The 27,563-nt window shown below is 49.6% G+C and overlaps 1 protein-coding gene and 2 long non-coding RNA genes across 6 annotated transcripts; 1 reads left to right on the forward strand and 2 right to left on the reverse strand.

The window, feature by feature from the left end:
• Positions 1–237: 237 nt before the first annotated feature.
• On the reverse strand, positions 238–11,995 carry LOC137480683 (uncharacterized). 2 transcript variants are annotated; one of them, XR_011003028.1, is made up of 3 exons: positions 11,857–11,958; positions 5,650–5,701; positions 238–5,319 (listed from the first exon to the last, which is right to left on the reverse strand). It is a non-coding gene; the product is annotated as an uncharacterized lncRNA (long non-coding RNA). The 2 variants fall into 2 exon arrangements; XR_011003029.1 differs by lacking the exon at positions 5,650–5,701 and having other exon boundaries at positions 11,857–11,995.
• GATA2 (GATA binding protein 2) lies at positions 10,478–22,701 on the forward strand. The gene is made up of 6 exons (XM_068201925.1): positions 10,478–10,923; positions 11,477–11,964; positions 12,660–13,259; positions 15,970–16,115; positions 19,066–19,191; positions 20,020–22,701. Exons 2-6 carry the CDS (start codon positions 11,736–11,738, stop codon positions 20,317–20,319), a joined length of 1,401 nt encoding a protein of 466 aa, XP_068058026.1. The 5' UTR covers positions 10,478–10,923; positions 11,477–11,735; the 3' UTR covers positions 20,320–22,701.
• Positions 20,526–27,563, reverse strand: LOC137480684 (uncharacterized). Of its 3 annotated transcripts, none has more exons than XR_011003030.1 (5): positions 27,340–27,563; positions 25,176–25,316; positions 24,777–24,884; positions 24,090–24,235; positions 20,526–21,559 (listed from the first exon to the last, which is right to left on the reverse strand). It is a non-coding gene; the product is annotated as an uncharacterized lncRNA (long non-coding RNA). The 3 variants fall into 3 exon arrangements; XR_011003031.1 differs by having other exon boundaries at positions 24,090–24,283; XR_011003032.1 differs by lacking the exon at positions 24,777–24,884 and having other exon boundaries at positions 27,340–27,557.

A 27,563-nucleotide genomic window follows, 5' to 3' on the forward strand; every position in this document is an offset into this window, starting at 1 on the left:
CCGGCTCCGCCGCGTCTCACCCGCCGCTGCCGGAAGGTGCCGCCGTCCGCCTGCGAATCGCTCCCAGCCCAATTAGGCGGCAGGTATCGGCTGCAATCACGGCTGCTGATAGAGATAAATGGGGAAGGCACTATCTGCCCAACAATAGTGGTTTTTTTTTTTTTTTTAAGGGAAAAAAAAAAAGAGAGAGAGAAAAAAAAAAAAGAGAGAAAAAAAACAATTGAACTTTTCATCAGCTGCTAATCATGATTTTTTTATTGCTTTGCTTAGCATTTTCTGGGGAATAAAACCTCAGAGGAGCCCAGTCTTTTGTGGAAAATGAAAGGGCATATAAAAAAATGAATGTACATGGATTCTAAATATTTCAGGTTGTATGACTTTGTGTTTGACCTTAGCAGAAGATGAACTAATCCTGCAATATAATAGACTTTCATAGAGATATGGAAAATGGCTGCTTTTTTATCTCAGTTGCCATGGGAACCATCAGAGAGAAGGCCTAGCTGAGATGCAATAGAAGGTTATTAAATGTGTGCTTGTGTATATTGGAAAAATACAGCTTTTTGTCATCTTGTGTCACTCATAGGTCTTTAATGCGTAATGTTTAGGTTATTAATAAACTAACACAGGTCCATTTTTTACAGAGAACAACTGTGAATACAGCCATACAAAATTAGTACAAGTTGAACATTTGCAAAACTTTCAAGCACGGGTAGGGGCTGCTGCTTGCCTGCAACATCCCATGAAAGTTTCTCTCTCTTTCCAGGCAGGGACGAGATGAGCTTTGCTGGACAGGCAGAGTGGACCAGGAGACTGTGGGTGTCCTGTCCCCAGGCCAGAATCTTGCTGTCCCTCTGGCCTGGGGGTCCAGGGCAGTGCTAGCAACATGTCATGTGCTGCAGTGGTGCAGAATAAAACGTTTCCTTGTCTGGTTCCTGGGCACGAGCTCAGGTACTGCCAGAGGAAAGAAGGGTTCGGTGAGCCAAAGGGGCATCTGTCCCTGCCTCTGGGTTGGGGGATCTCCTGTTCTGGAGCTGGGAGCTGCACACCCAGACTGGGAAGCATTTACTGCTATATAAATAGGTTCTGGGAGGGGAAAAAAAAAAAAAAAGAAAAAAAAAAAAAAAGAGAGAGAATAAGAAACAAGAAATAAAGAGAGAATTAGAGAAAGAGAGGAAGAGAGAAAGAAAGGAAGAAAAATCTGATACTGTCCTGAGCTGGAAGGGACAGACTTCACACTAACTCTAGGAGCAAATAACTCCCTTTCTGTAAGGTTTATTTTTGTCCCTCAGAATCACCAATTGCTTCCCAAATTTGGGCTGTCTCAGGTGCCCTTCTCTGCCTGCGGCTGGGAGGTGGAGGGATCACCCAGCCCAGCCTGTGGAGGACCCAAGGGACTGGCAGGGCTCCATGGCCAGGGTTTGGGGGGAACCTGCTGGGGGGAGCACTGAGAGTTTTCACTAGATTGACCCAGCTGGACCCTGAGACTGCTGAGGGCTGGGGCAGGACTGGGACACAGCTGAGCCTGGATGTGGCTTTCTGCGTGGGGACAGAGGTGCTGCCACCCACTTCATCACTCCTGAAGCTCTGACTGCCAGGGAGGCAGGTGAAGGAGGCTGTGGGTGCAGGAGTGAGTGTGAGTGTGAGCAGGTGCCTGAGGTGCCCAGGATGATGTTCACAACTCTTCTCCCTTCCCTGCAAAGCCACCAGTACCTCGGCAGAGCAAGCGCAGATTTCCAAGCCTGCTGTGTGGCAGCACCCTGCACGGTGAGCTGTTGTCCCCCCCTGCTCCCCTGGATCGGGGATGGGCAGGGGACACTCTTGTCACCACGGAATCCACAGCACAGACCCGCGTGTGCCAAGAGCCTCGGGGGTGTCCCAGGCCCGGCTGGGGGCAACCCTCGTGCACAGCAGCCCCGCATCCATGCATACTAAGTAAAGCAAGGAATACATAGATTTTGCCTATCTGCCGATCAAACGCGGAGATCTGCTCTGGTAAATGATGCATTAGATGCGGTGGCTGTATTTGTTGTGTGAGTTTTGAAAGGGTTCCGATAATCTGGAAGCGAGAGATAAGGAACACCATTTATTCAGCAGCACTTTGGAACCAATTTTCAACCCTGTTCAACCCCATTCTCCAGCAGCCTCCAGGAGCCCAGGAGATAAGGATTGGGCTATTCATTATCTTCACAAGGAACAAAGATTAGCTAGCAGAGATGAAAAATTACCCCTGGATAGTAATAATAAGGAAGCTAACCTGGAGAGCTGCTGAGCCTATATTCTCCTTGCTGCTGGTGCTGCTTCTTCTTTTTTAAAATTCTCTCCCTCTTTTTTTTTTTTTTTTTTTTTGAATCAATATTGAAAAGGTTGGGTTTTTTTCCTTTTTTTCTTTTTCTTTTTTCCTTTTTTTTAATAGGGGAGGAAATCTTTCCCTACTGTCTATCATATTTTTCAATATGATATGGTTGTTACCGTGAAAGAGAGCAGAGCACGGTCCCCCTTCCTCCCATATTTTCAGATGACATCTTTAGTACGAAAACTTAACAGGAAAGAAAAACATCCTTCTCTTCCAGCGGGCATGGGGGGAAAATCCTGACTCCCGGCCCCCAATGTGTCTGGTGGCACGAGGAGGGGTGACCCCGGCTGTCCCGGGACAGCGCGGCTGGAGAGCAGGCACAGCGCGGGTGGGCACTGCTCCGGTCTCAGCCCCCTGAGCCCCCGGCTCGCACATCCCCGTCTGACCCCGCTTGGGGAAAAATCTGCAGCCTTCAAACCCCACTTTTCCCGTAGTTTTTCCGCCTGAGCGACAGTTCCTCGTTTTGGAGTCGTTCCGTGCCGGGCGATCCCAGGACGCGGCTGCCGACAGCGTCTCCCTCCTCCTGGGCACAAGGGAAAAAAGAGGGGATATATGTATGTATGTATTTTAATACCACATTCTTTTGTATTTTTCCCCTGCATAAATCTGGTGATGTATCTTCTCTCAGAGGATGAAGGGTAATACAGGAGGAGTAATTAAAACACTTACTTTGGAAATGGGCTGCGTGAGGCTGATAAGAATTATCTGCCGCATATCAAGGACCCTTTTTCCCCCGAACCATATCACAAAGACAGACAGAAAATGCCAGCAGAATAGGATCCCCCTCCCTCTTTTCCCTGCTCACATTTTTACCTCCATTATGATGATAATTCCTCTCCCGCGAAACTTTTCTCCTTCCCTTCCCGAACCATATTTCGTTACCCTACCACCCGCAGGGCCCCCACCGGACGGTCCGGCCTTTGTTTCTGTATTAATATGGTTTTTCTGCAGCCTCGGGCTGGGGTCCCGCCTGTCCCCCCCTCTGGAGAATCGCGCCGCGCCCCCCGAGTCGCCTCGACGCGGCCCCCGCGACCCCGGCGCCCGTCAGCCCATCCAGGCAGCGGGCGCTGGGCGAGGGAAGCCCCCAGCCCCGCACACACACGCACCGGCAGGGAAATACCCGGCAGGTGAGGGCTGCCAAGCCAGGGCTGCGGCGCGCAAACATTTCCGAAAACATTCGTTCTGGCCGAATTTCTTAGTGCTCTACGAAATACGTGTTTTACCGTCTTTTTCCTAGCTATAACAACGACTCGTCGCGTAATATCTGCTTGTGCCTCTCCCAGCTTCTCTTCTGCCTCACTTACATGCAGGTGCATCGCCCGAAAGGCTGAATTTGGAAGGGAAAGGTGTGAGAAGAAACATGAGGTTATACAAAAACCAGGCTGGTCAATGGAAAAAAAAAAAAAATCCATGACTCCCAAAGCATTTCCTTCACTAGAGGGAGAAAGAAAATTAATACGACTAGGAGTAATTTATAGGAATAATTGATCCTATGAAGCGTCTCCCCCCAGCCCACCTTCCCTGGTATCAGAGGCAGAAACGAGAGGCTCGGGAGAGGCTGGGGCTGCGGCGCCCGCCGCGCCGGAGCCCGGTTTCCCTGCGCCTGGGATGTGAGTGCGTGTTGTTGGTATAATATCAATTCATTTAAAATATGAAAGTCAAGTCGCGTAGACTGTGACAGCAACCGTAACAAAAGGTGCAAGCAACAGACAATGTGATGTGCTTGTACAGATATTGTAATGATGCAAATGAAGTGGAGGGGACGAGCTGCCGTATTATGTACATAAATACACAGTGGCTCGCTGTGCCATCCGTGAATGCAGGAGAGTGAGAGAGAGAAGGGGAGGGAAAGAAGGGAGAGAGGAAAGGAGAGGGAGGGAGGAGGGAGGAAGGGAAGGGGGGAAGGAGGGAACGGAGGAAAAAAAAAAAGGGCTCAGCTCGGAACTGCTGCCAGTTTTCAGCAGCGTGCGCGGCGGCAGCCCCTCCGCCGGGTTGTGCGCACCCTCCGCCCGCGGCAAAGCCGCCGCTCCCGTCGTGGGCAGGCGGGGAGGCTCTGGCGGCCGAACCCCTCCCCAGCCCGCGGAGCGGCCCCGCGAGGAGCAGAACTGACGCTTCCCATGCACCGTGCGGAGAACTGAAAGAAAAACGAGGATAGGCGAGAAGCAAGGTAAGGGGCCGCGGCAGCGCGGCTTTGCGCGGCCCGGGGGCGGCCCTGCCAGTACCGAGGTGCGGGTCCCGCTGCGGGAGCGCTTGTCTTGGGGCAGTTTTCCCCAGGGACAAATCTGGCAGGCTTTGTAAAGAACGAAAAAATGTCCCCAGTACGGCCGGACCTCCTGGGCTGCCGCCTCCCAGCCGGCCGGGAGCGCCAGTCTGCCCGGGGGCACCGCGGGGCTCCCCCGGCTCTGCCCGGCGGCGGGGCTCTCCCCGCATCGCACCCTGCGGGGAGCGGGGCCTCCGGGCTGTGGTTGGTTGTTTTGATTTTTTTTTTTTCCTTTCCCATTGTCACTGGGGTGATTATTTAAATCTCCATCTTGGAAAGTTGCATTTCACCCAGGGCGGCCAGGCAGAGATCTCCCGGAGACAGGGTGTGCAGAGAGCCCTGCGTCCCCTCCCCGCAGCTACATCCTATCTCCTCTCTCCCTTTGTTGGCAGATTTGGGCATTAAGAAAAAAAAAAAAAAAAAAGAAAAAAAAAAAAAAAAAAAAGATGCGAGGGTTTGTTCTGCCCCGAGAGCCGGCAGGGCCCGGCCCCGCTCTCTCTGCACCTGCCTGCCGGGGAGTCCTCCCGTCCCAGTCCCGTGCGGCAGCTTTACGGGGCTTTGCATGATTTAAAATTACCCAGGCACATCGGGGAACGGCCGCTCCTCTCCGCCGACTCTTTCACCCTTTCGCCTTTTTTTTTTTTTTTCTGTTTTTGTATGTACAAAGTTCACCTCTTTATCCTCCTTTTGCTTTGGGGTGCTCAGGCTGGAAGGCAATGAAAAAAAAATATAAAAAAAGAGAAGCGCCCAGGAGCGAAGCCTGCCTGGTTTTGATGCGATTTCAATAAGAAAAGCGATTTCACTAAGGGAGTGCGAATTTCTGTCGCGGGGATTGTTCTTCCCCGGCGCACGGAGCATCTTTATTAAACGCAAATATTTTTCCTCGGAAGTCTAAGCTCCGGCCCGGCTCAGCCCCGCGGCTCGGGGCAGGCGGCTGCGGGGCACCGCCGTTGCTGGGCGTGAGTCGAGTCCCGTTTTACCGTGGCGGGTCGGTTTCTCCCCACCAAAGTTTTGCCTGAGGACAAACAAATCAAACCTGCGGGGTCGGCCTCGTTTCTCTCTCCTACAAAACATCCTTCCGCAATAACCTTGAAAGAAAAAAAAAAAAATATATACATAAAATTAAAGAGAGATCCTGCAAACGAAATTTTTCCTGGCAGCGCCTGAAAAAGAAAATTATACCTCTTTCTGGACAAAGCTGCGCGTGTGTAATCTCCCCCTTCCCCACGCATGCATTTCTCTTCGCGAACTTACACAAAAGGCGGTTTTGTGGGCAGGCTGGGGTCTAGTTGAGGCTTTTCCTCCCCTTTATTTTGCAGCCTAGCGAGCCGGGGGGCTGCGGGCACCAGGCAAATTGCGGACAAAGTGCAGGTGAAGGCGTGTGCGGGAGCAAGACTGGGACCGAGGGTTCCCACGGTGGGGTAAAAACACCGCAGAAATCCTCAGCGGGTTGGGGGGATAGCGTATTTACAAAAATAAGCAAAAAAAAAAAAAAATCTCTAGCGCTTTTTAAAAAATATTTTTGTTTTTCCTTAATGCAGTTTAAGTAAGGGTCTTGTGGTTACGAGGTAACTGTGTCACTTTATAACCCTATCAGGAGCCATTAATACGAGCTAGTAATGCAGGACGGGGGAGAAGAAAAGCAAAGCGGAGACAAGACCAGAGGGCCGAAAACACCGACAATTTTTTTTTTTTTTTTTTTTTTTTTTTTTTTTTTAAGGCAGAAAGCAAGAACTTTCTCGCCTCCAAAAAATCCGAGGAAATATACCCGATACAGGTTGGGGGGCTGCTGGCAGGGACCGGCTGTCCGGGGCTCCTACCTGCGGGCGGGTGGGAGCCGCTGGCAGAGCCGGCCGCTCCCCAACCTGCGGGGGAGCAGGGGCGGGACGGCCACAGCAGGCCCTCCCAGCCCCCTCCCCGCCGGCAAGCAGCCGCCTTCCCCAGCCCGCCCGGGGCTCTCAATCGCCCGCCGGCACCGGGAGCGCCGCGGCTCCGTGCGGTGCTAAGCACAGAGCACTTATCGCCCTCTTCTTCTTTCTTTTCACGGAGTTTTCCTGCCCTCCCTGCTTGCGTCTGTGGGTTGCACCTCGGGGAGGCAGCGGGCAGTGCACCGGGACAGTGTGGCCCTGGGGGCAGCCGGGGGCACCCCAGGAAAGGGCTGTCTGCAAGAACGTGCCCTGGGGTCTGGGGGTTCTCCTCAGGTACAATTTTTCCCAGATCCAAATACACAGAAGGAAGGGTGGGGAAAAAAAAAGGAAGAATCCCCTCTCCGGACATGTAAATAAATGGTCCGTGTGCGGCGCCGGCTTGTTTTCTGCTTTCTCCTCTGCCCAAGAATAGGTGTCAACTCTATCACATGGCACTGCTAACTGTTGCTAAAACATGTTGTCTCCCCCCCTCCCTTAATGATATGACATCACTTGTCAATCAAATTAAAATAACCAGTTGTGCTTCCAGATCTAGCAAAGCTCCCTTATTAAAAGCGAAAAATAAATTGCAACAGCAATAATAATAATAATAATAATAAAGGTAATAAAACGGAGCCCGTAGTGCCCGTAGGAGGAAGGGGGGAAAGAAGGTAAAAGGGGGTTGGCAGGCGCGGGGTGAGTGGGGCCCGGCCGGACCCTCTCCGGGGAAGCTTTGGCAGAAAATTGAGGGAAGAGCTGCTTAACCAGCCGTGTGAGCGGCGGGCTGCGGAGCGGAGCTAAGCCGCTCGCCTCCAGCAGCCAGCGCAGTTCGCTGCTGCTCCCGGTGGGTGCATTAATTCAATTAAAAACCTCTGCCGTGCCGCCGGGGCGTTGAGCGGCCGAGACCAGAGTCGGCACCCGGTTCGCCAGTACCAGGCAGCGGGGACGGGAGACGTCGGGAATTAAAAAAAAAAAAAAAAAAAAAAAAAAAAATTATAAAATAAAACAAAATAAACCAACATACTGCGAGCTGGCCGGTTAGGAAGTCTCCCAGCTTAGCCGGTCTCTCGGGAGAAATCTTTCATCCCTGCTGGAGGGGTCATTTATTTTACAAAGGGTTTTAATGGGAGGGGTTGCAGAAGGCGAGAGGTGGGTGCGAGGAGAGGCGCCGGCCGCCGGAGGAGAGCACCCGGCGGCGGGGAGTTGGTAGCCGGACCCCCGGCCCGGAGGTGGGGCGGGCGCCGGGGAAGCCGGTCCCGAGGCGGCGCGGCCGGAGCCGCCGCCGCCACCCGCTCGCCCCTTTTGTTTTCCTTCGCCTGCCGGGCCTCGGGTAACCCGAGACGGGGGCTTCAGGGAGCCCTGGCCGGGCAGCGCCGGGGTCTGCCTCGCCATAAATCAAGCCGCCTGATTAATCTTTACAATTTGTCTTTTAAAACAAACACCAACGAATTATCAGCTCGTTAACTGCGATTTTATCACCTGCCTAAAACAAACAGCCCACCCCATTCCGCCCGCCCCCCAAAAAAAAACCCCAAAATCGCGTGTCCGTGCTGATGGCAGGAGGGCAGTAATTAAAACATCCAAATTAATTAATAAGCATGTAGCGAGGAGCTGGATTTCGCTGGCGGTCGGGAGCGGGAGCAGGGAGGCCCGGGTGATCCCGGCTGACCGCCGCTCTGCTCCACCGGCCGGGACTCTACGGGCACGGCGCACCCCGGCCCCGGTCGCCTCCGGCGGTGGGTAGAACGAGGCGCCGAGGGGATCTACTTGAAAAGGCCCGCTTTTATTTTATAGTTACCATTCTTTCAAAACATTAAAAAAATCCATTTTCGGGCGATACTTGGGTGATTTTGGTGCATGTAGAAAGTAAATCGCTTCGGAGGGAGAAGGCGGATTCCTGGAAATCCCACTTGGTTTTCTCTCTGCCTTTTAACTTTCCCTTTTTCATTTTTTAAAACATTTTTGCTTTGTTTCCCTTTCCTGCCGGTCACCACCGGACTGAGGCTCCCGGGCACGCTCCGCAGCGTGGGGCGCATTTGCCCTCCCGAACCCCGGCCCCTCTCCCACCAAGCCCGGCCCTGCGCCCGTCCCCGGCCTGCCCGGGCCAACCAGCCCGTCCCGGGAGAAGCCCGGCTCCACCGCCCCTTCCGCGCCCGGCAGCCGCCGGAGGAGCTGCTGCCCGGCCCCACCGCTTGCGACCCCCCCGCAGCGGCAGGAGGGGGCGAGGGGCGCCGCGGTCCCGGCGCCACCACACAGCCCCGAGGTCAGGGGGCCGGGAGGAGCGGGACACCCGGGCTTTGGGTGGAGGAGGCGTCAGAGGAGAGCATGCGGAGGGGGAGGGGGGAAAGCATAATCGCCTCCCCCTATCCCAACCTTTAGGTCCCCCAGTATGGCCCCCGCTCCCCCGGGCTGCGCTGTGGGTTTCCCCCGGGGGGCTGCATTGAGAGTCCCTTGGGGGAAGGTTACAGGGGAACAACGAGTGGTGGGGGGGGAATAGTAAGAGAGGGAGCCCCGCGTCGTTCCGACCAGACGTGCTCCGCAGCGAGGAAAAAGAATTTTATTATTATTATTGTCATTATTATTATTATTATTGTTATTTTTTTTAAGTTCATTTCCTGGCGAATTTGGCAGTGACGGGTGACGTCAGAGCCCCGGCGTCGTAGTGACTGGGGCGGTCGGGCCGGGGGAGGCCGGCTCCAGCTCCCAACCCCCAGCGCTGCCCGCCGCGGGGGCGGCTCCGGGGGCAGCAGCAGCAGCAGCATCCTCGGGGCCGCCCCGCTGCCCCCGCCCGCAGCCCCCCGGTGGGGCTCGGCACAAGCCCGCACGGCCCCGACCGCTCCCGCGCCCCCGCCCCGGCCGCGCCGTCGGGCTGGAGCCGCGGCCGCTGCCCGGCGAGCGGAGGGGCTGCTCCCCGCCGCCCCCGCCCCGATCCCCGGGCAGGGACAGCGTCCTCCCCGCGCCCAGCTAGGAGGGCTGAAGGATTGCGATCAGCGCTTCCCTTTTTCCCCGAAAGCTGCGGCTGAGGAACGGGGCAGGAGCGCCTGGGAACCGGGACACGCAGCAGCGCCCGGCCGCGCTCCGGGGAGTTGTTTGTGCCTTTCCCATTATAGTTATTTTCCGCCCCAAAGGCGGACCGGTTTATCCGCACCTTCGCGGGTGGCGAGGCCAGACCGGTGCCCCGGCTGCTGCCGCTGAACTGCACCACAAACTCCGCAGAAAACGCCTGTTGATTCAGAGGATGCACCTCCGCTCCCCGCCCCAGAGCACACGAGTAATTGCAAATATTGAAACTGTGATGTTTGGTTTTTGTTATTAATTATTTTAAGGAAAAAGTGTGAGATTGGGAAAAATTAAAAAAAAAATATTAGCGATGTCGCAGCCCCACCGGGGAGGCTATACTCCGTCCCAGCGTCCTTGTGTCCCGGCCCGGATCGGCTCGGCTCGGCTGCCCGGGCCCAGGGTTGCCAGCCAACCCCAGCCCGGGTCTGGCCCGAGCACTAGGGGCCGGGGAGTGGTCAGGGTCCTTCCCTGCCCTGCAGCCGGCTCGGCGCGGCCCCGCTGCCCGGGCCCTGCTCGTCCCGTCGGTCTCTGGGATCGGCGCGGAACCTCGCAATTACTTGTTTTGAATTATTTTTTCCCGATCCAGTTAGTTATTTCAAATTAATGTGACCGGGCTGAGGTTTGTCCCGCTCCCGGCTACGCGCTGGTGTGCCTGATTTAAGGGATTTTAGCATATTTATCTCCCCGGTGCCGATTTCCAGCCCCGGGCATCCCGGCGGCGGCGCTGAAAGTCACGGCTCAGCGGCGGGGCAGCACCCGGCGGAGTCGGCCTCATCGCTGAGCCCTTCCCGCACTCCATCTTCGCCCGGCACCCCCCTATCCCCACTCCGCATCCCCGCACTCCCCGGCGGGACCCCCTCTGTTTTGCCGTCCCCGCCCCGCAGGGGCGTGCAGCGCCCGGGCGGGGAAAGCCCCCACGGCGCTGCCTGGCGAGATGCTGCGAGCAGGGGAAGAGGGGCGGAGGAGGGGGTCTGCCGCGCTCCCCCCCCACCCCCGGCCGGCTCCGTTTGGGGCCGGGGGTGCGGTTGGGGGCGGTGTGGGGCGGCGGGATTGGCTGGCCCGGCCGCCGGCCCTGCGCACCCCGGCCCGTCTGCGGCGCCGCGGCCAGCTGGCGCCAGCGCTCATATAGGATGCGCGGGGATGGGACCGAGTCGGCCAGAGCAGCGGCTTTGCCATCTGAGTAACACTCTCTATCCAACCTCCTCTGCTCTTCCCGCGCTCGCTCTGCCTTTCCCCCTCTCCTCTCCCTCTTCGCTTTTTTTATTCCCCCTCCGTTCTCCCCCACTTTGCTGCACTCGCATCCTGCACGCCGGCATTCAACGCCACCCAGCCTCCCGCGCCGGGTAAGTGTGGGGCGCGGGGGGGTCGCCGCGCCACTGCCAGGGCGCACTCGCTGCTTTCTCTAAACACTCTTCTCTCCGCTCTTCTTCTCTACCCCCTCCCTATTTCTCTCTCTACTTTTCCTTTTGTGTCAGTTGGAGTTCTTGCTAGAACTACGCTGTATTAATTCTGCCGTTCTTCCTTTTTTACCCCGCTTTTGAAGCCAGCTGGAAAAACTCCTATTGACGTTTCTAGCGAGGGGGGGAGAACGAAACTATTTCCTTTTTTCCCGATTTTTCCTTTTTTTCCTTTTTTTTTTTTTTTTTTTTTTTTTTTTTGTGTGTGTGTGTGTGTTAAGAGTTTGAAATGGATCTCTTGTTTATTTTGTGGGGCAATGAGCAGGGAGAGAGCAAGGCAAGGAGTTTTGGGGACAGGATATTTTTGGAAGGGAGGAGGGGCTCTGCTTCCCCCTCCCCTTCCATGTACCTCTGGGAAAAGAAGCCGGCCGGGAGCCGGCCCGGCGAGCAGCGCACCCACGGCTGCCGAGCTGCTAACCCCTCCTGTCTCTCCCTACAGGTGCTGCCCTGGCGCTTCCCCGGATCTGCCTCCGCTCCTCGCCTGTTGACGGAGGGACACGCTGACTTCAGGGGTCCTCTCCCACGCCTCAGAGGGCGCGCTCCAGTCACCCGGCGGTTTTCTTTCTAAGAAAAGCCACCCCAATCTCTTAAAACCCACCAGGCAGCGCCAAAAGCGACCCCCCGAGCAGCACTCCCCGCCCCCACCGAGCGCCGCTCGCTCCTGGCCTGGGGGTGGGTGAAAGGGGAGGCCCAAGGCCATGGAGGTGGCCACGGATCAGCCTCGCTGGATGGCCCACCACGCCGTGCTCAACGGGCAGCACCCCGACAGCCACCACCCCGGGCTGGCTCACAACTACATGGAACCAGCGCAGCTCCTACCTCCGGATGAAGTCGACGTCTTCTTCAACCACCTGGACTCCCAGGGCAACCCTTACTACGCCAATTCCGCCCATGCCCGGGCCAGGGTCTCCTACAGCCAGGCACACGGTAAATGAGCACCCCGGCCCCTTCCCCGCCGTCTCGGCAGCGCTCCGGGCCCCTCCGTACGAGCCGCGGGTGTCCTGCGCGGGGGTGAGAAGTTTCACTCGCGGCCGCTTCGGTGTGTCGGAGCCGGGGAAAAGGAGATCGAAAACAGGATAGACAGGCAGGCACAAGTGGATTTTAACCCAAGGGATAACCAAGGGCTAGCGGAGGGGAGGGAAAGAAAGGGGGGAGGTGAGAGAGGAAGGGGAAACAGTGTGCGCACGGGCTAAAACTTCTCAGACACGGCTACTTCCCGGATGCAAAATACAAACCGATTCAAACCGGCGATGGATTTTATTTGGGGGTGTTTTTAGGAGCCGAAGAGAGAGCATTACGGCGGTTCAGAAAGATAGAGCAGAAAGGGGTTTGCTGCATTTTACCCAGGAATGGAGTGGGAGGAAAGGGATTGCCTGAGTCACCCTCCTTGCTCCCCTTGCTCCTTCTGGCCGGGCTGGCTGGTATCTCCTCAGACGGGACAGGGAGAAGGGGCTGCTGCACCAGCCCGCTGCTCTTCCCCGGGTTGTGCAGTCTTCCCTCCGCCTGTCCTCCGGCTGCCCGCAGACCGAGGAGCTGCCCAACCACGGGGAGCTGGGGTCTTCCCCAGCCGCTCCGGGCTGAGCCGCCCCACGCTGACCCCAAACGCTCTTGTGTTTCTACAGCCCGCCTGACCGGGAGTCAAATGTGCCGGCCTCATCTTATCCACAGCCCCGGGATCCCTTGGCTGGACAGCAGCAAGGCGGCACTGTCTGCCCATCACCACAACCCCTGGACCGTCAGCCCCTTCACTAAGACACCCCTTCACCCCTCGGCGGCCGGAGCGCCTGGGGCCATCTCGGTGTACCCGGGCAGCAGCACCTCCAGCACAGCCTCCGTGTCTTCGCTCACCCCGGCCTCGCACTCCGGCTCCCATCTCTTCGGCTTCCCCCCGACCCCTCCCAAGGAAGTGTCCCCCGACCCCAACTCCACCAGCGCCGCCTCCCCTTCTTCCTCCGCCGGGGCTCGGCAGGAGGACAAAGACAGCATCAAGTACCAAGTGTCGCTGTCGGAGGGGATGAAGATGGAGAGCGCCAGCCCGCTCAGAAGCAGCCTCAGCAGCATGGGGGCCCAGCCCTCTACCCACCATCCCATCCCCACCTACCCCTCCTACGTGCCGGCAGCCCACGACTACAGCAGCAGCCTCTTCCACCCGGGCAGCTTTCTAGGGGGCCCCGCGTCCAGCTTCACCCCCAAGCCGCGGAGCAAGGCCAGGTCCTGTTCGGGTAAGTGTCGCACCCCGTGGCCTTCCCGCCGCGTCCCGGCTGGAAGGGCCGCGCTCCCGGGGCTTCGTGCGGGTGGCTGCGCCGGCTGTTGGGGTGAGCATGCGGGCTGCTGCAAGCTGGGCGCTTGTGTTGGCCCTCTTCGGGACAGAGGGACAGGTGACTGCTTGGTTCTGCTTTTCTGGGTTTTTAAAAGTAGGAGATGGAGCTTGGACTGGGCTCCCGGGGGTGCCAGTGCACCCAGGCACTGGCCACAGGGCACTCGAACGGGCCGCGGGGCACGGGACCAGGGCAGTCTGAGCCAGCAGACCTCGTTGTACAAAGAGGGATTTATATGGAGAAAGAAACCCGAACCCTTTTCACCGGAGAAAAGCAGGCCTCAGGCTCCCGAGGGGCTCAGGCTCGACCCTGCTCCCTCAAGTCAGGCAAACCCTCATGGATGACACATAGGGACTTTCCAGGGATAGGGATTTCTCCCTCCGTAATTTCCATGTCTTCATTAACACCACCCAAAGCCCCAGCGCAAGACGAAAGCGAAACTTCCCTGGCCTGTCCCCTTCAGATCGCAAAGGGCCTTTTTCCCTTCGCATTTTACAAGAGCAAAAGTTCAAATATAGTTTACATACCAGTGCAAAAGACTAAGGTGTCCAGTCACTGCTAACTTAGTCCAGCTTAACTTTAACTTGAAAATACTCCCCCCACCTTTTTTTTTTTTTTTTTTACCCTGAATCAGACTTATCTCTGCTTCCAAACGACTGCCTGCAGACCTTTCCCATGTTCACCACCCTTCCTTGCATTTCTTCTAAAAGTGCAGTCCTAAATCTGTAAATCAGGCAATGAACAAAGTTTTGACCCCACTTTGAAATCGCAGTAGTTATACAGCTAGACACAAATTATGACAATTTATGTAATTCTACTGACCTTCTTGGTTTAATATTCTCACCGATGGAAGGAAATTAACTCCAATATATTGGGGCTGAATTTAGCCCTTTAAAAATAAATGGCCCTATAGGCATTTGCATATGTATTGCATTGAACATATTCACTTATGAATACACTACATGTTTTTATTTAAGTAGACAATAATTTAGAAATGTGATCTCTTACGAGTTTTGCAACAAAAATACCAGCTATTTTACAAGCTCATCAGTACTGTTTCAAATGATGCCTCGGAAGGGAAAAATACATTCTTTCTCCGCCGTTATTTTCAGGCGGTTGCTACTATGTGTGTGCATTTTTAGTGCATAGAAGAGAAGCTAGAGGCAATGAGCAGCCCAAACCTCCTGAGTTTGGAAACTGATTCAAGATCCAGGTCTCTAAAGACAGGAGGGATCATGAGTAGCTTTTTAAAAAATTTTTGTCCCATAGCTGCCGATGATTTTTAGATGGGGGAAAACAAGGATCTTTTTTCTTTTGTTTTACAGTTGCTTCTTTCTTTTTTTCTTTTTTTTTTCTTTCTCTTTTTTTTTTTTTTTTTTTTTTTTTTTCCCTCTGTAAGGGAGCTCCCAGTGTAAGGAACTGGGGAAAGTTCGTGACCACTCAGTGTTTTTGTAGGAAAACTAAGACTCACGACAGGACGACTCCTGCAGCTTCCTGCCCTAGGAGGGACAAGAGCTACAAATGCAGTGCTGCAAAGCTCCCCTCATTTCTCACTCTAGACTGTGTTGTTTAAAAGCTACCCACTCCCTAGATTAAAGCAGACACGAGCCCCGCTGAACTCAACATGGCCTGCTTCAGTTATTAGCAAAAAGAATTTCCTTTCCAGTTAAATACTGTAGGATTTGCATAAACGGTATTAAGAGAGATTTCTATATTAAGCAGACCTGCCCTCAAACCATCCAAGGCAAATGAACTTTTAGTAGGAAGCTTTCTGATGCAGAAACAGATATATTGGAGTTACATGTTGTGTTTTAGTTAATGCAGCCATTCTACAATGCCATGTTTACCACAATGTACTAAAAACTAATAATGAAGGTAAACTGCTCCCTACCAAATCCAAACTGGATTGTTGAAAAATCACAGAACAGAAAAGCACTCAGGCCTGTTTTTTACAGTAATGTCCAGTGAAACTGAACTTTCTCAAAGAACAGCATTAACAGCATTTTTATGCCTTTAGGACAAAAATCATAACTGAGACTCTGGTATTTTGTATCCATTCCCAGTCTGCTCGACTCTACTTTCTCATCTGGTAGCATTTGCAACAAAAAAAATAAAGTGCAGAACCTGAGGTCTTTTTGCTTAGATTTATTTCTAGAAAACCTCTTCCTCTGACTCTCTCTTTAACGTGTTGTGTATTTGCAAGTGTGTGTTTGTGTGCACGTGCATGGGTGTTTCTGTGGCAGGGGAACACAGGATTTCACCACCGGAGTGCAATAGATCCGGGAGGGGAGCGGTGCCCAGTGAAGACTGAGGGAGTTCTTGCTGAAATGATAACTTCCATCTGACACAATAAGAGTGTCACTCTTTCTCACTTTGCAGAGAGTGCTGCCTATTCCTGATCATGACATAAAATACTCACTGGAACCTGGGAGTTCTTGAAACATTGAGCTCCTTGCTGCCTGTACTGTAGATGTCACTGCTGTCTGGTTGTGCTTAATTAACAGAATTTACTCACCGTTTTTGACTTCTGAAAAATGCCTAAAAGGCAATACAAAAAGATTTTGTGAATTAGTTTTTAAAGAAAGAAATCTGTTTTCTTCGTGTTTCCATTTAGAAGGCAGAGAGTGCGTGAACTGTGGAGCCACTGCTACCCCTCTCTGGAGAAGAGATGGCACCGGGCATTACCTGTGTAACGCCTGCGGGCTCTACCACAAAATGAACGGGCAAAACCGACCTCTCATTAAACCCAAGCGAAGGCTGGTAGGTGTCTTTATTTCTCCTGGGTTTGGGGATAAATAAGGCAACGGGACCACACACAGGCACGAGTCAGTCGTGCCTCATCTCCGCTCAGCCCCTGCGTGGAGCCGAGCTGTACTGTACTGGGGTCAGTCACGGCGAGGTCACTGCCGTGCCTCGGGGCACATCTCCCCCTCCGCCCCCATCCCGGCAGGATCGCCAGCCCGCCTCTGTCCCAAGCCTCCCTGCCGCTCACAGTGCATGCGGGATATCGTGTGTCCTTCTCCCCGTTTGTCCTCAGATGACAGCTTTTAATTTAATTCCTCATTTACTTGGCCTCTTGGGACGGTTTGGGCACACACTGGGAGCGAAAGGGTTATGAGCATGAATGTCCTCCACCATGTACTAAAAAAAAGTTCCAGCTCCAGAAAAGCAAAACAAATCAGATGAGTCAAAGCTACTGCTCCCTACTCAAAAATTATTTGTATAAAAGCCATGAAGTAATTTTCACTCTTATATTCTCTGGCAATATTAATATTGGTTCCCTCCCCAATCCCCTACTGTTAAAAAAAAATCCTATTATTTTTCCATGGAGTCACCTATACTTTGTATTTTCATTTGACTGATTAAAAAAAAAAAAAAAAGTCCTTTCTAAGCTCCTGGTAGTAGTTTCCTATCCGGATATCTGTACGTTAAAGATAATGAAACTTTGTGTATCTGTTTCCTGACTCTAAAAGCTTTAGAGAGTTTCTATAGGCAAGCCTTGCCAGTCATGCTTGCTGTTTTGAAATTTCTAATACACTCTACTCCGCAAATAATGCGTAAAATGCTAAGAATAATAAATATATTTTTTGGAGCTTTGTGATTTATGGTGCCTAAGTCCCCTAGCTATTCGTGGGCAAATATCAATGAGGTTTAGAGAGCAGAAAATTGGCATTACTGTTCTAAAACTGGGGTGGGATATAGAAGATTTCTGTCCTGAGTCAGAATTTCAGCTATGTAAGCTTCTTAATGACTTGCCTTCTAAAGTGACTGACATATAGAAAAATGTTAAGACAACAGTGTAACATTATCGTCTCTCAAGCTCAAGTGCTTTCCAGGCTGAATGGGACAGGCCATAGAGTTAAGCAGCATAGCTGAGTATCAGTAAGCCATCTCAAATATGCAAACACAGGTCTCCACCTTCCAGAGTGTGTTGGGAGACTGTTATACTTAGCTCACTGTGCGGGGTCTGGGGGGCACTAGAGAGGTTTTTTTTTAGTGTTTAGCTGTTTAAATGTTTAGTTTTAATTGATTTACAGCTTTGTTTATTGCCCCTTTTTCCACTGTAGTTTGCTTGTTTGTGGGGGAGAGGAGGTGGCCATCTTTGGGAATTTGTTCATCTGCCATGCAACAACAAAGTGATCGTATTAATAATGTCAGCATTTGGATGTCTGGCATTAATTGTGTTTGGGTTGCATGAGTGCATTTGCAGTAGGGGGTACCCCCTCTTTCTGCCTTTGGCCTGTTCTCACAGGCGAGTAAGGCACCAAAATAAATGAGTCTCTGAGGGCCTGATTCTTGCCTAAAGCTGCTGAGCCGTCCATCAGCTTTGGGAAAGTTACAGGGGGCCATGGCATAAATCAAGTGCAAGTGAGAACAGAACCCTGTGCTCCTCTTCGGTGAGCGGGCCGAGCTGTGCTTCCAGCGGTGCCCGCTCCCCGCTGGGGCTGGTGGGCAGGGAAGCACACCGAGTTCTCTGGGAATCCCACTGCCCTGGGACTGGCTCTGCTCACGGAGATGTCCTGTGCATTACTGTGAGCGTTGCTGGGCTTCACCCCATGGCTCTCCACGGCTAATTGCAGAAATATCCAGGGAGCAAGGCCCCCAGGGAACGACCGTGATTGATACGCTTTAGGAAGTAAACTCCAATTTAAGAAAATACTGAGTCTTCAGCATTAATTCAGTAGCACAAAATGGACTTGGTGTTTGGACCATTTCTAGAGGCAGGGCTGAAGGTTTCTAAAACAAAATAATTTCCCAAAATACGGGGTGCAGATAGTCTGTCCATAACACTTTATACATCACTGTCCATGCACAAAGGACGCTTTATCGTGGGGTCTGCTAGACAAAAGCCTGTCCAGGAATCACAGGCGCCTGCAGTTCTACTTTTCCTGTTCTTGTTTTGGGACGCGGGTGAATGTTTGGGCTTTTCTCTTTCGCCTCACCTTGATTTCAGCAGAACAATAGTTTTATGAAAGGGTGGTGGATTTTTTGGCGTTTTTGTTTAATTTTAAGACAGTTGTTTGAGGGCTTGTCAGCCAAGGAACTAAGTATGGACAGAGGCGGCAGACTGGGGTCAGCGGAATCATTGCTGCAAGGCATGAAATTTGGTTTGCTAAATATTTAAAGAAAGTTGGAGCCGGTTTTGTTTTCTCCCTTTCACTTGTAAATGCAAACTGAATTGTCAGTGATGGCTCTGATAAATACTGCACCCAGCTAAGTAATGTGGTTCATTTTCTTTTATGTTCACCTTTCAAGGGCCAGAGTAGGGGTAAAAATCACATTCTTGAAGATTCCCTGTTTTCAAATCCAGTCCCAACATTGGCAAAGACTAAATTTGTCATTAAAGAAAAATAAAAAGGCAAATGCATTTTCATGATGTATTCTAGAATCCTGAAAAGGGAAAATGTGAAAAAGCCAAGAATATTTTTCCCCCTCTAAAATTTTTGTTTGTGGAATCAGATTCATTGTTTCTCTCCTTACTTGCACAGAGTGGCATGGGGCTTGAAATTTTGCATAGGAGAATATTTAAATTTAAACAAAAACATAATGTCCATAAAACTTAAAATCTACAGCAGCTTTCCTCCAGCCCTGATGCTCCGTAAAATCTTAGTAACAAATTCTCCCCAAATTAAATAGAGTCCAGTTTGACCTTTCTCATGATCTCCCTCCACCTGGTGATACATTTTAATTTTCTTTTTCTTTTGTTTAGTCAGCGGCCAGGAGAGCAGGGACTTGTTGTGCCAACTGTCAGACAACCACCACGACCTTATGGCGACGTAATGCAAACGGGGACCCAGTTTGTAATGCCTGTGGACTCTACTATAAATTGCACAATGTGAGTATTTACTCATCTCATGTGTCGCTGCTTGCCTAGTGTGGATTGATGTCTTAACTGCATGGCGTACACTAGGCTTTTATTGGTTTCAGGGGTTTGGTTGTTGTTTTATTCCTTCCCCGTCTCTAAGGTTCCCCTGGGAAGTGACAGCCGTTCTTTGTCAGCATAGTGATGCTAAGTTCAGTGACATTACAATGTATTAGCTTGGCTTCTAACGCTTGGGCAAACCAGGCAAAACAGAGCTGCCACACTTGGTTTGAACTAAGTGGGTTTTGTGTGCTGTTTCCCTCCAGAAACAGAGCCCATTTGGAATGGGCTCTGTGCAAAAATTAATCCTGATGGGCTATCTTCATCTTGACTTTTAAAAAATAAATTGTATCTAAGGCTTTGTTGTATTATTTAATTTTTTTAAAAGAAATTAATCCTAAGCAGGAACACTTGATACGTTGGAACGTTATTTACACTGTAGGTAACGGAGGTTACTGGTACAAGATTGCTCATGTCTCAGGACTGAATTTGGGTCAGTGTGTGCCTCCTAGTTTGATCTTCTATTAGGAAATTAATGAGAACTGAGGGTAAGCCTACGGGAAAGAGAGTCATCAGCTGCCAAATTCAGCTCAATTTGTTTTTCATGTCTAGGGGTTTTTTGTGTGTGTGGTTTTATTAAACAAATCAATATAAACAAGTTCTGCAGAGAGAAACACCATTTTTTTTGGCCAGAAAAAGGTCTCCATCCAGGAAAAACACATGGGGGCTGTCCAAATATTTTCATTTTTGCACAATAAGGTCATTTTGTCTGCATGAGCCTGATTTTCTCATTTCTTGCAGGTGAACAGGCCTCTGACCATGAAAAAGGAAGGAATTCAGACCAGGAATAGGAAAATGTCCAACAAATCAAAGAAAAGCAAGAAAGGCTCTGAGTGTTTTGAGGAACTGTCCAAGTGCATGCAGGAGAAGTCGTCTCCCTTCAGCGCTGCCGCCCTTGCCAGTCACATGGCACCCATGGGGCATTTGCCACCTTTCAGCCACTCTGGACACATCCTACCAACACCTACCCCCATACACCCATCTTCCAGCATCTCATTTGGACACCCACACCCATCCAGCATGGTTACAGCCATGGGATAAAACCTGATGACCAAGAGACCCATCCAGATATTAAGAACGTGGGACTTGCCTAAGATGACACCCAGTAAGACAATGTTCTGCCAAGAGGAGAATGTAGGGATGGCAAAAGGAGACCTTTGCTCCCATGTGGTTAACTTTTAATGCTGGACTAAAACCTTGAAAATGATGGGTCTTCTGCAGAAATGTGTAGTGGTGCCTGTAATGCACTTTGCCCCCTCAGGTATAAGAAAAAAGAACTCACCTGTTCGATACTTAATGGTCCAGCAGGAAGCAAAAGATGGCAGAAGCTGAAGGAGAAGGCTCGGAACTGGTTTTCCTTTCTCTCTTTGTTATTACTGTGAATATTGTAAAGAGATATAAGCAGCCTCGCAGGATGGAACTGGCTCACTGGAAGCCAGACATGCTGGATTTCTATTGCGGACTTTGTTTGGGATAGGGAAAAAAAGAAGAAAAAAAGCCAAAAAAGAAAAGTAAAAAAAAAAAAAAAAGAAAGAAAGAAAAGGGCATCTTTATTAAACCATAAGTTTTAAAATCAGACACAAAGTCATATTTATTTTGTTTTCCACAAAAAGCCTCAGCCCCTCTGATTGCATGTTTTTGTGCTGTCATTTGCAATGGCTACCCTGTAAGAAAAGCTGCCTTCAAAACAAGGAGAGGGGAAATGTACTCAACAGCCCTCTTGGATTAGCTCCATCTATCTTCCATACCAAAGTTACTAGGAAGGGGGAAAAGATTGCGAGGGCGAGGAACAAAGCAAAAATGTAGCTGTAATACGGGATTTTAATATACCCACGATGGTGATTATTTTGACACAATTCCTTCATTCTTCTCCCTAACATGAAAGATTTACTTTAAAAAAGAGCCCCTCTCCCAACTACCCTATTGTTTCTCAAACTAGACAACCTAGGTCAGACAAACTGTTGGGAAAAAACTCTGGGGAAGGCAATCCTGCACTAGCAAGGGGTGATAGCAGCAACACAATTTTGGTAAATGCCTGTATAAGTTCTAGCACAGCCAATACTATAATGGGTCACAAAAACCATCCTGCTCACAGACTTTGGAGGTTAAAGCATTTTGTTCTGTTGTGTTGGCAGCTGTCGCTTAATAATGCAGATTAGCTGCTTGGGTAAACTTTGGGCAGTGTGGCCACCACATCCACATGCAGCCAGCGCGTGCTGTCTCAGGCACCCACCCCCGGTGGACTCCACTGGGAGGAAGGGCAGAAATGAGGCTGAGATCACTGGAGAGGGGAAAAAGAGAGACAATCAGTTTGAGCTTCACACATCCATCAAATCCCAGACACAGAGACACAGCTGAGGGAAAGCATCGTTCTAAGGGGAACGTCTGTTTTCCATAGCGGATTTTATATGAAAAAAAGAAAAGAACAAAAAAAAAATTAAATCTCCCATTATGAAACCATATTGTACGTAAATGACCGAAAACAAAGCTATTGCCAATGTGAAGTGTGTTCTATTGATTGTTATGATCTGATGCCTCTCGTGAACACAAGTTCCAGTATAACATACAGTGTACATATTTAGGTATACTTCTGATGAAAATGCCCCAATGAACGGAGGGGTTTGATAATGTAAACCACGTAAGCTTAACTCTGTGAAAAGCTTTTTATTTTATTTTTTTAAATTTTAACTATTTTGTTGTTGGGTTTTTCTTTTTCGTTTTTTTTTTTTTTTTTTTTTTTTGGATCAAGCCAAATTGTATCTTTACTGCAAAAGTCCTGCTTTAAAGAAAAAAATAGAGTGAAACAAAAAAAAAGGATGTATGTAAATTTTTTTAAGCCTGTAATTTTTAAGCCTACTAAAATGTAGTATTTTATAATTGAGAACCAAGCAGCCATGAAAATCCTGCTTTCCTCTTTTTGGTCTGTGTAGGCATATAGGTGCACTTTGTAAAGAAGTGGAAATAAATGGGAAACTAAATTGGTTGGGAGAAATCATAAGAATTTTTAATCTACTGAGGTAAAAAATTAGGTCCTTTTTACTTTTTACCTTTTAGAATGGTACAGTTGTACATTAGTTGTACCCAACTCAAATTTCTGTTGGATTTGGGCAGAGGGGAAGGGGTGTGGGTGAAAGACAGGGATTACTGATACAGTTGACAAAGTGCAATATATTGTCAGTCACTGCAGCATAGACAACAGCAGTTGAGATTTAAATTATTTTGTACTTGTATCAGCATAAAAAAAAATCTTCAGTATTTTCTGTTTTTATTTTAATTTTTATTTTGCTTATTTTTGGATTAGTGAACTAAATTATTGTTAATTATGTACAACATGTTTATATATTGTCTGTAAAAAGTGTATGCTTTCCTCATATTCCTTCAAGGTGAATATTGCTAAGAATAATAAATACCTTTTTTGTGAAACTACCTGTGCCCTGCTTCATGTCATAAAAACTGCTTTTAGTAGGGAGAGAGGAAAAATTATCGTCATTGTTGCCAGTAGAATTATGAGCTTATACTTCATGCAGAACAGGCTATGATATTTCGAAAACCTAGCAGGGTAGGACAAAAATAAGGTAGTTAAAGAATGATTTAGTATTGGAAGCACAGTTACAAAAGCTCATTCTCCAGTGTTGCTTTGGAGTGACGAGGTCATGCAGTTAAGTGTGCCTAAGTTTCTAAGCTAGTTTAAATTTTGAGGGAGCAGCCACATTGGAGATTATTAACTGTGGTTTCTCTTGAATTTTTTTTTTAGTGTTTTATTAAAGTGTTTGGAGAAATACTTTTACATTAAAAACACATTTTAAAAGCACTGTAAACATAGAAAAGAGGCCAGCTGCTTAATGGATTTCAAGGCAGGACCCGTATTAGGCCAGGGAAAGTTCTCCAGAGGAACACTCAACACCTGGAAACCTGTTTCTTGCCATTTGTCATTATCAGTGGAGTGAAGGGAGCAAGCAGCCTGGAGCTGCTCAGTGCTGCCCTGGGAACAGGACTGCAGCCCTGAGTGCAGGGAGATGTGCACATGGACTGGCATGTGAGGATGGAGAAAAGTGCTTACCAAATAGATCTTCCATGGCACCAAAACTTTGCAGCTGCTTTCATCACACAGACGAGTTTGACTCACAGAAGGAACCCCTTGAGGCCTTACAAAGTGAAGCAAAGTCTTGCAAGGTCACCCTGCCATGTGTAGAGGTGGGCATTGCTGCCGCTGCAACAATATTTTCAAGAAAACAGCTAGTGAATTTTGGGTTTCCTCCTCTGACCCCCTGTGGAAACCAGCTTGGGAATAACTCTTCACTCATTATGGAAAAAATAAAAAAAAATAACCTGGGTTCCTTTTTCAGTGTGTGTGTGTGTGTGTGAATTCCAGCCCTTTCCAGCAGTGCTTGTCTTTCCCCCTGCAGCCTCCTGCCCAGCCCTGGTTGCAAGCCCTGCTTGTGAATACCACGGAGCCACAGCAGCTCTCCGCGTGCTGAAGGAAGAACACGCAACTGGGACAAGGCCTTCCTGCATCATTTCAGAGGAGTTAATCATCTCTCTAACTTGTTCAGCAAGGCTTAGTGCAAACACCCATTAAAAAAAAAAAAAAAAAGGCAGTTTATAGCATACTGTGCAAGCTTCATTTGAAAAGAAACGTTCTTTTTCAGACAGGTTTAAAATGGGATCATAACTAAACTCAGTCTCTCTCCCTCCATCTTTGAATAGCTGAGAAATGAGAACTAGCAATATCTCTTTAAAATTTGGAATAATCAAGCTATTTGCTTTGGTTGCACAGTACACATCCCATTCAGGTTGTGATGGTGGCTTACCTGGGGGCTGCCTCTCTGCCCCTTTGCTGGTTTGGTTGGATCCACTGACAGAACTGGGGCCATAATCCATCAGGCTGTCAGGAGGGGTGGTGCAACCCCCAGCGCCCGGAGGGGCGTGCTTCTCTGAGCGGGGGCTTCAGCAGTTCCTGCAACACAGATAATAAATAATCCCATGTTTGTCAGGTGGCACTAATCTGTGAAAGATCAAACCATCTCTCTGCAATGTGTGTATTGTGTTTGTCTCCAGACATTTCGCATAGCAGAAGAAAAACAAACAGCAGGGAATGGAAATGGAGCAAGTGTGTAAAGTTCAACGTAAAGTGTAAGCACAGAGCAGATATCAAGGCAACAAACTGGGATTTATAGTCCTTTCACTACCACCAAACACTGGGGGACAGGATTTTTTTTGAGGGGGGAACCCTGACATTACTTGCCTTTGGTTCCTGTTGTTGGGATTATTGTTTTAAGCGGTGCTTAATTGTCATGTCTCCACGGCCACATCAAAAGCCAAGAAGATTAGGTTACAGGGAGTGTTTGATGTCAAAATACAAAATAAATAAAAGGGAAGCTGAAAAGGTACTGTATTTTCCATGATGTCTACTGAGGTTTTTGCTTCAAACATCCCTTTTATTTTAATTATTATTTTGCAAAGGTTGCACTTTTAGTGACAAGATTTTCTTTACTTACTTTCAAATGGCTCCACTGCTTTCCTGCAACAGCTCAAAAGGGTTAATATCCCCTCTTTGATGGCAAACATGGTATAATTAACGCAAACTTCTTAAGTATCCTGGTGACCTGTAGATGGCCACATGAGAATTTTGTTATTTACTGACTTGCCAAATGTTTATTGCTTATAGAAGGACAAGTGGGAAGCAGGCATTAATTTTGATGCTGTTATCTGTGATTGCATGTAAAGTTCATAGCAGAGAGTGCCTATATGTCAACTGCAATTAAGCATTTTCCCATTTTTAAAAAAATTAATTTCACGTTGGTAGAGAGGGTTGGGGCAGCAGATTTACAAACTGAACTCCTGCCCATCCGCAGAGCAGGCGTGACACAGCCAGAAATAGGACAACTTCCCCTTACCTGCAGGCTGCAAAAGAAAACAGTCTGGCGCCATGGAGCATTTGATCCTTGGCTTCTCCACAGAGACAGTCAAATCAGGACCAACTGTGGCAGGGCAGAGAGGGAGATTTTGTGGTGAGGCATCTCCCCTGGAAATTTAGCCTGAAAAACAACCAAAAATGAAGCCAAAAGTGGCTATCAGGTGAGTATGTTAATTTATCACCAACCTGGACTGGATTAAAATGCATGACCTAGAAGTAAAATGCTTTGTTTAGCCCAATTCCCTGGGCCATCTGGTCCTTGCAAGTAAACATTTCTAAGTGAGAGTAAGTGACTGTTCTTTAAGCATGGTTATATGAGTGCAAATCAGGCTGCTCTGGGTCTAACAGATCAAACCTCAGCACCAGGGCAGCCGGCTGCTGCCAATTCAGAGACACCATTTGCTTGAACAGCTTTGGGTGCAATTCTCTGTGGTGCCAGCTTTGCAGTCAGCCCTGGTGATTCATTCTGATGTGTCTCTGCCAGATCCAGAGCTCGTCCTAAATCCAGGGCTCACATTGCACCAAGATGCTGCTGGGAGGTCTAGGACCCCTGTCAGAGAAAACTTATTGGAGATGCTTTGCAGTCAGAGCTAAGTTGCATTTCTGAGCACCAAAAGCACATCTTAACAAAATGTGGTTGCAGGGTGAGAGATACAGCAAAGAAAACTTCCAGCAGGTAGAAACACAATAGTGAACTAACCCCTCCTTCAGGGAAAGGCTTCGACATACCACTGAGGCAGGGAACTGCTACTGTTTGGTCTATAAAAACCTGAATCAGGGAAGTATAATGTTAACCCAGCCTATACAGCAGCACCAGGCAGAAAACAGCCACTTGCCTGTGTCCTGCACGCGCCTCTCTCTGTGGTTCTGCACTCTGGGCTGCAGGGAGTTATTTGGGGGAAAGTTGACTCTGGCTCAGGAGGGTCAAGAGCCTGTGTAAATCATTTGGAGTTGGGCCTATCAATGCCAGAATGTGAACATGGACCCTTGTTTCTTCTAAGACCTGCTTCACCGAAGTCTTCCCCAATGCTTTTAGTTTCCTCTGGCTCTTGATTCAGCTCCTGCCTGCTCTCTGTCAGGCAGAGAGTACACAGCAGATTTCTTTACCTGGGGCATTTTGTTGTCTATTTGGTTGTGATTTTCTGTCTCTAGTTCTTTAGTTGACTCCCACTTGCCCACATCGACATTCTGGTGGCTGGTTATACTGCTGGGGTGATCTCAAGGCAATCCCTACTGGATTTTCCTGTAAAATACAGATTATTTTACACACTTTTGCTTTTATTCAGCCCATCCATTATTTTATTTTATTTTTAATTTCTTTTTTGTGGATCCTTGAAAAAATTGGAAGTAAAATGTTGAGAGTTAATCACAGATAGAAGAGAACTAGATGAACAAAAAGGAACAGACCAAAATTGTTCGCATAACCTTTGAGCTTACAGGCACTCTGGACTGCACACTATTTTCTTCTTTCCAAGCATTACTCCCAGCAGCACAGGAAATATGTTCTTGATGAAAAAGCACATCTCTGGAGGCAGACCACTGCCTGACTGGTGCCAGGACTCACCCCATTCCCTCACACACTCACTTTCTGATAACAAGCAGAATTACAGCGCTCTGTGCCTCAGTTTACCCTTGCAAAGCAGGCATAAAGAAGACATGACCTGCCCTATCAGCTCCACACAAGTGTTAACTTGCTCCAGCCTAGCAAACTTCAGGGCAAGTTCTAACAAATGTCAGTATGTGGTGTGTACTGATAGGCACCGGGAAAGGGCACAGCACTTTCTAGGTTAGAAGCTCCTCCCTGCCTTTGCTTTGGAGCTGCTGCACTGCTCTTACCACCTCCATACAGCTGTTTGTGGCACAGATGACACATTGGAGACATTAGTCATTGGAGGGCATCCCCCGGCTGATTCCAAGTGCTGACCACACACCCTCACGGAGAGCCCCACGCACACGCAGAGCTGCACGCAGTGCCTCCAGCCCTGGCCCATTGTGAAGCAGCTCTCTCGCCATCTCCCATGCTGTCAGCCCCTGACCTTCCTTTCACATGCTCTAATGGTCACTAGAACACTGCAGAGAGAACACAGTCCCAGTATTAAATAACCCTAATTTGTCTCCAGGCCTTTCCCCCTCCTTCCCCTTACCTCAGTCTCCCGCGACTTAACGTTTAAAACAGCTGAAGTTTACAAAAAATCAAAGCTCCCAATAGGCCCAGATTATCTAAATACGGAAAACAGGAAGTGAGTAACCTTCAACGGGAAATTGTTCATCCGATGGAGGCCAAGACCCAAGGCCCGGTGCTTTGCAGTCCTGCCCAGCCCGGCAGACACAGCATGTACCGAGGGACACACGGAGCTTGGCAGGAGGG

This window comes from Anomalospiza imberbis, chromosome 11, assembly GCF_031753505.1.
Source record: "Anomalospiza imberbis isolate Cuckoo-Finch-1a 21T00152 chromosome 11, ASM3175350v1, whole genome shotgun sequence".
Taxonomy (NCBI): Eukaryota; Metazoa; Chordata; class Aves; order Passeriformes; family Viduidae; genus Anomalospiza; species Anomalospiza imberbis.

Bases quoted from the DNA above. Each gene is read 5' to 3' on its own strand.
- GATA2 (XM_068201925.1), top strand. From the start codon at position 11,736: ATGGAGGTGGCCACGGATCAGCCTCGCTGGATGGCCCACCACGCCGTG. The intron at 11,965-12,659 runs GTAAATGAGCAC...GTGTTTCTACAG, and splicing joins CTCCTACAGCCAGGCACACG to CCCGCCTGACCGGGAGTCAA. The intron at 19,192-20,019 runs GTGAGTATTTAC...CATTTCTTGCAG, and splicing joins TCTACTATAAATTGCACAAT to GTGAACAGGCCTCTGACCAT.